This window comes from Vicugna pacos, chromosome 23, assembly GCF_048564905.1.
Source record: "Vicugna pacos chromosome 23, VicPac4, whole genome shotgun sequence".
Classification (NCBI taxonomy): Eukaryota; Metazoa; Chordata; class Mammalia; order Artiodactyla; family Camelidae; genus Vicugna; species Vicugna pacos.
Window position 1 is genome coordinate 1,099,599 of NC_133009.1, and position 8,762 is coordinate 1,108,360.

General features: G+C 44.0%; 1 protein-coding gene across 2 annotated transcripts in view; it reads left to right on the forward strand.

The window, feature by feature from the left end:
* The window catches only part of LOC140688672 (trafficking protein particle complex subunit 9-like), a 70,218-nt gene extending 64,361 nt beyond the window's left edge, over positions 1 to 5,857 (forward strand). For both annotated transcript variants that reach the window (XM_072948279.1, XM_072948280.1), the window contains exon 3: positions 5,358 to 5,857. In XM_072948279.1, the coding sequence (XP_072804380.1) occupies positions 5,358 to 5,606 (249 nt within the window). In that variant the 3' untranslated portion in view covers positions 5,607 to 5,857. The remainder of the gene's footprint in view (positions 1 to 5,357) is intronic.
* Positions 5,858 to 8,762: the final 2,905 nt, after the last annotated feature.

Consider the following 8,762-nt stretch of genomic DNA (forward strand, 5'->3'; position numbering starts at 1 on the left):
ACAATTCTTCCCACCCCCGTGTCATAAGAAACCAAGACCCAGCTTAAGCCATCTGAACACCTATGTGGAAGTGAGAAATGAGACCTTTGGGTGGGGTTTGTGTAGATGATACTGAGATCTTATTCAGGATGGCTTCATCTTAATTTCTTTGAAACAATCCTTTCAGAGTATATAGTCAGATACATTAGGAAAATGCTCTTTTGATGTGCGGAGGAGCTAAGACTATAATTTTCAAGTAATTTCTAGTGAGAGTGTTGTACTTGAAACCTAATTTGCATCAATCTTTGAAGATTTATGTTTCAGGAGCTTTGAGTAAATAATACCTGTCTTTATTCAATAACTACAACTAAATGCTCGAGCAACATGTAAGAGTTTGAGCAAACTGCTCCCGCCCCGTAGTGCTGGTTGGTTGCAGCTGTAACTGGAGTCAGCGCTTACCTCGCCCAGTACACTTGTGCTGATCTGCTCAAAACAGTTCGTCCAACAGTTTGTCGGTAGTCTTTTAGACAAAGCCATAAAGCATTGATGTAAGGTTGCTGGAATGTAATCTATTCTTATTAATATTAAGTAAGCACATATTGAGTACTTACTGTATGTTGGGAATTGTCCCTCAGCCTCACATGAATATTACTTCTAATAAAACCTCTCATATTTCCCTGTTATTTGCACTTTACAGATAAGGAGACTGAGGATTAGGTCTTCTCTCTTTTGGGGGGAGCTCATTATCAATGATGGGAAGTTGTAAGGAAAAAGATATTGATTCATCCAGAGAAAATATTTTTCTGAGATTCAGTATTGAAGAAGGTAACCACTGAAGAGGGTGATCATTGTTTGAGTGAGACGAGCCCCGGGTTGTACGGAGTCAGCATCCCTGTCCTGGACGCTGCAAGTGTAGAGCTGCGTGGTGGGTGAGGCGGCGCGGCAGCACAGGGAAAGCGGATGCCGGGTCGTTGGGCTGTGCTCAGGCCCGGTGGGGCTTTCTCCTAAGAGCAGTGGACCGTCATTGACAGATTTTAAGTAGGCTAGTGCGGTGCTCTCGTAGATCACTTTTGTCTTGTAGAATGCTTAGAAACATTTAGAAGGCTCGGCAGGAGGTGATGTGATGAGTCAGAGTAGGGTGGCTGCGAGGTGTAGCAGTGTTCAATTTTCAAGTGGTTTTCAGTCCCAGGTTTGTGGCTCAGTAGCCGTGTCACTTTGGATGACACACCCAAGGAAGTGAAACAATTTATCTAATCAATAGAAGCAGTGATGTACCGAACTCCCAGGACTGCTGTGTAGATCCAGTGAGATAACGTGTGCACAGTGTGCAGCATGGTCCCCAGCACAGAGTCAGTGCTGAGGGAGTGCCAGTGATTACCTGGTAGGACAGGTGTGGGTGGTGGATCTCGTTGACTGAGGAAATTTGTCCCTGAAGGAGGGGTCTTGTCACACCTGTGAGTGATTGGCCTGAGCTGGGAGAGGCAGGGAGACCTTGCCCCCGACCAGGGGCCCTGGGCAGGATGGCTATGGGAGGAACACCGTGAAGTTAGCTCTTTGCAGGTGGAGTTGGAGGTGCCCTTGAGACATCTAAGTGCAGTGTCACAATCACAGAAGTGGTCTGGTCCCGGGCTGTGCATTTTCCTGCCGAGATATTGATCTCTGAATGCGAAGACATACTTTACAGGACAAGTGAATAGTAGTATCATCTCTCATCAAAGCTCACATCTCTTTATTCATCACTCACTTTGCTAATTGGGTACTTACAGAACACACTTCACTGTCCTCCCCTGGGCTCAGGCTCCACAGAAAAGAGCTGGTGAGTCTCCCTCTTTTCCAGAAGAAGACACATTTAGCTGGTAGACTTCTATACCTCGCCAGACTTAGAATTTTAGGTTGTTGATTTAATTCTATTTTCTGTTGGTCATCTCCTGACAGGAGAGACGTTTTACCTCATGGTCAGGTTTCAATTAGCTGTTACTGAGAATTGCTGGTCTGATTCATAGTGTATTTATTCTATTAACTTTGTAGAGTACTTATCATTTTTCTGTCTTTGCTCTTTAATTTTGTTTGCCCCTTCAATTTTCTATCTTATTTGGGACCTTATTTTATTTTTTAATTAAAAAATGTCTATTAGCAGTTAACAAAACAAAAGCAAAGAAAAAATGCACATGATAGCTAAATTTAGAAAATATCTTGTGTGTTTTCTGTCTCAGCAATGGAGGGTTCTAGAAACTCGTAAAAAGCTTCATTACATAAGTTCCTTTAAATTCTGATTAAGAAATAAAACCTTCCTTCCTCATCTTTCAAGCTGCACAGCTAATTGTCAAGAAAGTGAGGGGAAATTCTCAGAAGCCAAGACAAACCAGAAAGCAGGGATTCTGGGAGATACATGAGCCTTAGAAGCCCTGGGGTGCCGGTTGGCTCCTGAACTGAGTTTCAGTTGCCCTGGCAGGAGGGCAGGAGGTGAGCCTGTGGCCTCTCACACTGGGAGTTGGATGGCTGTTCTTATATAAGGCCAAGCACATCCTGAGAATCCTGCTTTATAAAAGGTTGAATTAGAAAGAAAAGAATAAAAGCATTCCTCAAGGCAAGGAAGTAAGGAAAGTAAATTTTTTTGGAAGCGGGAAAAAATAACATATCCAAAGTAAGGATTTAGTTTAAAGCTGTTCTGGCATGAGAGTGACCACAAACCCATGGCAGAAAATCACAGCTCCTCCCGGAAAGAGAAGGTGTGTTTTGAATGAATCAGTGGACAGCCATTCTGAAAAAGGCCTCCAGAGTCTTCTGGATCAAGATACTGGACTCAAACACCTCCCTTCCATGTTCTCATTTAAATAACCAGAAAGGTTTTAAAGGAAAGAAGCCATAATCATAGTTCTATTTATTGACATTACTTTATGCTAGGAATTCAAAGGTGACTATGTAGTTGTCTCCTCTTTTATGGACCTTACTTTCTATTTGACATAGTTGGGGAACTTGGTGGATGGTGGTGTTAGTATGTTGCAATTAACCAGGAGAGGAGTTTAAGAAAGCAGTGAAGGGTTGGTGACATTTTTCGCTGAGGACAGTCCTGTTCAGTTGGCTTGTAATTACAGGCTCGTTGAGTTGTCACTGGAGGGAATTAATCTTAAGGAATTTGGACTTAACTCAGGCCTCTTCAGAATGGACAAGTGAACCTGGAGAAAGACAGTCAAATCTGTGCAGACATTGAAGTTCACTTCAACATGCAGTATCCATGAGCCAAAGATAGGACTAGTAGGCAGCACTTCTTAGGACAGAGGAGTGGTTTTTAAGGTTCTTCAAGAATGAATCCCAAGGTACCGGGATGGCCAGTTGTCAAACTGTGACTTTGCTCTTTGGACGGTGTATCCACCAAGGGTATTGGCCGTTTATAAGTTTCCATTTCTCTTTAATACATGTCAGGTTATGAGGACTTGGGCATAAACGTTTCACACCTTGTCAAGGTGACTTTGGGTACCTGCCTAGAAGCATGGGCACAGTTGCGGCTGTGTCATACATCTTGCCGCACATCCCGCTCCCCGGCTCCATGATCACGGCAGAGTGGTTCCTTATTGAGCTGTCCATCTTCTCTGTGACATCGTAACCAAACAAAAGACTGGAGAGTATTAGCTTGGCTTTTTTCTTTTCTAACATTCCCTTCAAATTATGATGACTGATAGTGGACCCAGTTACGTTTGCAGATGATTTACAAGTAGGGCTGTCAGTACAAACCTTGTAATCCCCACAGTGTGATCTAGAGAAGAAAGTTACACTCTTTCCAAATTGTTTTGATGCACTTATGTGGGAAAATGATGTATGTTTGAATATGTATTTCCTCTCTTAATCATCATGGCTAGAGATGAATATTTCTAGACATGGAATGAGTACTCTGTATTTGAACTGTATGGTCCCCTAAATTCTCCCCAGCTTTTTAAAGTCATCACTGGAGTGCTACCTCCAGAGTGCCGCAAAGCATCCAACACTGCCTGCCCTTCAGACACTGTAAGTTTCCAAGTTGGAGAAGGCTGCTGGCTGGTGAGGCATTCTCTCACACATCTCTGGTTGGGTGATGTGAGCTGAGAACACAAGAATTGGCAGACAGTAACTAACCACGATCACGTCCATTTCTGGAACACTCATGGAGGATTTTACACCTATGCTAGTGGAATACGTTATTTCATTTAGTTTTCCCAACAATCATAATTAGATTTTATCACCTGTATTAAAAAGGAAACTGTCAAAGCGAGTGACGTGCAGACTTTGGACTGGAACACGGGTCTTTCTGATCCCTGTCTCTGTTCCCTCCCAGGCCTATCCTTGCAAATGACCAGGAGACTCTTCCTCAGTCTTGAGTTTCCCTCTGATGTTACCGCTCTCTTTGTTTCTAAGAGAGGAAAACAAGTCTAAACTTACTTTCCAGTTGGAAATGGAATGGAGAGTTAACGTTGGAAGCCGGGAGAATCTGTCCTGTGATGAAGTGGTCTCCGAGCCACTTCCACTGGGATGTCACATCACTGTCTGGGCCCCTTGCTAAGCCTGTGCACAGGTGACAGCACAGTTGTGCCGAGCAGTCCTCCCGGACAGGGCAGTGGGTTGGAAATGAGTTTGGGGATTTGGTTTCATTACACAAGTTCCTGAGGGCCTTGACCTGGCACTTCGAGTGGGAGCATTCCCTATCCCACAGACTGTGCTCTGGGCCCGTGCAGACCTGACGTGGCCTCAGCCTGAGTCTCAGGGCCCGTGGTGATGAGGAGCATTTTAGCCCAGGGTCTGCCGGAGGCTCTGAGACTACTGGGCTGTGGGACTTTGTCCAGGATGATAATAATTCCTCCCCGAGTTTCAGATTTCCTTGCCTGTGAGCCGGGGTAGTAATTGTTTCTGAGATGATTGTAATGATTCAGTAACGGGCACAGCGTGTGCTGACAGGTAGCTGGCTGCTTTAGGAGCAGAAGTCGCAGTCACTCTGTCAGCCTCTCCCTGTGCGCTCTGTGCTTTGAGAAGTTGTGTGTTTGGTGAAAGTCCCGCCCAGACCCTAGGGTCTAGATGAACTGTTGTTCCTTTACTTTCCCTTCCTTTCCCTCTTTCCCTTCTCTGTGTCCCATGTTTAGGTAGCAGATTCCTCTATTTCAGGGAATACGGGCTTTTCTAGTAAAGGGACAGGTGGAATGCGGAGAGGTGGGGCCCAGAGGGGGTCTGGAGTGTCTGCACAGTGCTGCTTCCCTGCGTTTCTGCATCCGGTCCCATCAGTGCACTAAGTCAGCCTTCCTCTTCCTTCCTGTGTCATAGGGTCTCTGTTTTAAGGGAAAACCATTTTTATTGGTCTTTTTTCACTTACGTGTTTCATTCAGATGCTTGTTGCTTTTCTCCCTGTGCTTCAGCATTCCGAGGAGAGAATTCAGCCGTGCAGCATCCTCTCCGAGCTCTACGAGTTGATCGGCTTCCACTGCAAGTCCACCTTCTTCAAGCGGGTGGCCTCCGTGCGGCACGCGGCCCCCGGCGTCCCGGAGCCTGGCGGGAAGGCCTGCTCCCGACTCCTCCTGCAGACGCTTCCTGGCTACAGTCTGTCGCTGGACCTGCAGGACTTCAGCAAATGTGTTGGAACTAAAACATTGCTTCAGCCCCATTAACCATGCCTGGTTTGGGCCCTGCTGTCCTGCCTCATCAGGGTGAATTTTGATTCATTTAGAACAGGGCTCAGCAGACTTTTCCTTTCAAGGGCTTGGGGGTAAATATTTCAGGGTCTGAAAAACTCCTGATCTCTGGTGCAGCTGCTCAGCTCTGCTGTTTAGATGCCAGAACAGCCAGACAGTCCACACACCCATAGAGCTTTATTAACAGCGGTGGCAGGGGCTGGATTGGGTGTATGAACAGCAGTATGTCCCCACAGCCTCCTCAATATTGACACCTGCACCAGAGTGTACATTTGTGACAATGGGTGAACCTACACTGACACGTCATCATCACCCATAGCCCATAGTTGACACTAGGATTTACACATTGTGTTGTGCACTCTGTGGGTTTGGACAGATGTACAATGACATGTATCCACCATCACATCATCATACAGAGTCGTCTGTCTTAGTGACCTTAAAATGCTCCGTGCTGCACCTCATTCATTGCTCCTTCCCCTCTAGCCTCTGGCAGCCACTGATCTTTCAGTCTCTCTGTTTTTCCCTTTCCCAGAACACCATACAGTTGGAATCAGACAGTTGCTGAAATTTTCCAGATTGGCTTCTTTCACTTAGTAATATGCATTTAAGGTTCCTCCATGTCTTTCCATTCCTTGATAACTCATTTCATTTTAGCACAAAATAATAGTCCATTTTCTGGCGGGACCACAGTTTATTTATCCATTCACCTACTGAAGAAGAGCTTAGTTGCTTCTGAATTCTGTTGAGTATGAATAAAGCTGCTATTAACATCTGTATGCAGATTTGTGTGTGAACATAAGTTTCCATTTCATCGAGTAAACACCAAGGAGCACAGTTGCCGGATCATATGTTAGAATTACGTCTAGCTCTGTAAAAAATTGCCAGACCGTCTTCCAAAGTACCTGGGCCATTTTTCATTGCCACCAACAATGCATTATAATTTCTGGTGCTCCACATCCTCACCAGCATTCGGTGCTGTCAGTTTTCTGCATTTTGGCAGTTCTGACAGGTGTGCAGTGGTATCTCGCTGTTTCAGTCTGCATCCCCTTGATGACAGGTGCTGTGGAGCATCTTTCCAAAGGCTTCTTTGGCATCTAGATTTCTTCTTTGATGAGGTGTGTGTTCAGGCATTTTGCTCATTTTTTAATCAGGTTATTCATCCTTCTTGTTGAGTGTACAGAAATTTTGGTATATTCTGGATTTCAGCCCTTTATCAGTGTGTCCCTGCCCTTCACCTGCAGTGCCAGAGTTGTCCTTTGGGTCTCAGTGGAGTGTCAGATCTTCAAAGAGATTCCCTGTCTTCCCTCAGCCTAAATACTGTCCTTGTATTTTTCACTTTCATTGACTCATTTTGTTCTTTTTAAATAGCATTTCCCATAATTTGTAAGTAAATTAAGCAGAAAAGGGCAATGATTGAACACCGCCTGCCCCACCAGGCTGTGTGCCCTGTGAGAGCAGAGGACCTGTCCCCACTCACCGTTTCCCATGACAGCACATGGCACATGTCCATGTAAAAGTGTGTAACGTGGGGCCAAACCTGATGAGCAGCTATGACGACATGTGTTGTCTACCATTTATTGAGTCGATTTTGTTTCTGATCTTAATTATTAAATCATATGAATGAAACTTGGTTGTTTTGAAAAATAAAACAACAAAGCACACCTCAATGTGATTGGTAATTTCTACTTAGATTTCTGACCCAGGAGGGGATGTTCACCATCATTTTGTGGAGGAGGTTGGGGAGGTAAAGTAAGAGAGTGACATCAAATAAAGTAAAAATGATAACTGTCAGTTGGCTTTATTTTCACTGACATAAAATTTATTTTAAACCTTATCTCAGCTGTTGTTCTATTGTTTTAAACATTTCGCATAGAATTAAATGGAAGCCCACTAAACCCTGAAAGGGAAATTGTGTGCTCAGGTCCTGAAAATTGTTTATGTCTATTTCGTGAGATGCACAATTCCCTGCTGGTTACAGAAATTCGAGGCGGGAGCACAACAGTGCACTGTGTGTGTCTGCCAGTTTCACGACATGCTCAGTGTCCTTTTCATTTTCTTGTGTTGCAGTTTATGACGGTTTTCCATGAGATATATTGCTCAGCATTTTCCTGAATGAAGGATTGAATTTTCCACAGGAAATATTATGAAAGAGAGTGACAAGGCACATGGGTTTCCCATAAAGGAATAGTTGATGTAATAAACTCTCACTACGGTGAAAATTTTTAATAAAAGCCAGTTGAAAATTTTATCACTAGGTCATATGGCACAAATCGCTCTAAAGAAAAAAGATTCAAATTTTATAGAAGAAGCAGTTTGAATCAAGTAGAAATTATGAATTGTACACTATTTGTTGTAAGAACTTATACCCAGTCTTATCATAATTGCCTGTGGTAGGAAATGGATCATTATTTACTTATTAAAAACAATCCAATACGTGCTATTTGCCTCATTCTTGATGCGGCAATGCTGTAGTTAGTTAAATTGGGCCATTTTGGAAACTTAGCAAGGTTTTCCGGACATTGATTTCAGACTCTTTATATTTTCAACAATCTCTTCTTTTGTGTCGGCCTTTGGTCCATAAATATATATATGGGGAGGTACAAGACCCAACTCGGTTGTACACTGAAAACGGAAGGCACTTCAACCCGGCACTAGGAAACAGACTGAGAAACCAGAGTAAGTGTCTCTCCTGATACCCGTTCCCTTCGTGCTGGATGAAAGAACGTCTCTCCACACGCTCAGTTCTGAGAGATAAGTGTGTGTGAAAGCCGTCCTTCACCTATCTTGAAGGGAACACAAAGTTTCTTTTCAGTAGCCAAATCCCCTCCATATATATATATAGGGAGGTACAAGTTCCAACTCGGTTTTAAGTGAAAACGTCAGGCATTTCAAACAGGCACTAGGAAACAGAATGAGAAACCAGAGAAAGTATTTCCCCTGCAACACGTTCCCTTTGTGCTGGATGAACGAACGTCTCTCCACATGCTCAGCTCTGAGAGATAAGTGTGTGTGAAAGCCGTACTTCACATATCTTGAAGGGAACACAAAATTTCTTTTCAGTTGCCAACTCCCCTCCATATATATATAAGGGGAGGTACAAGTTCCAACTCGGTTTTACAGTGAAAATGGTAG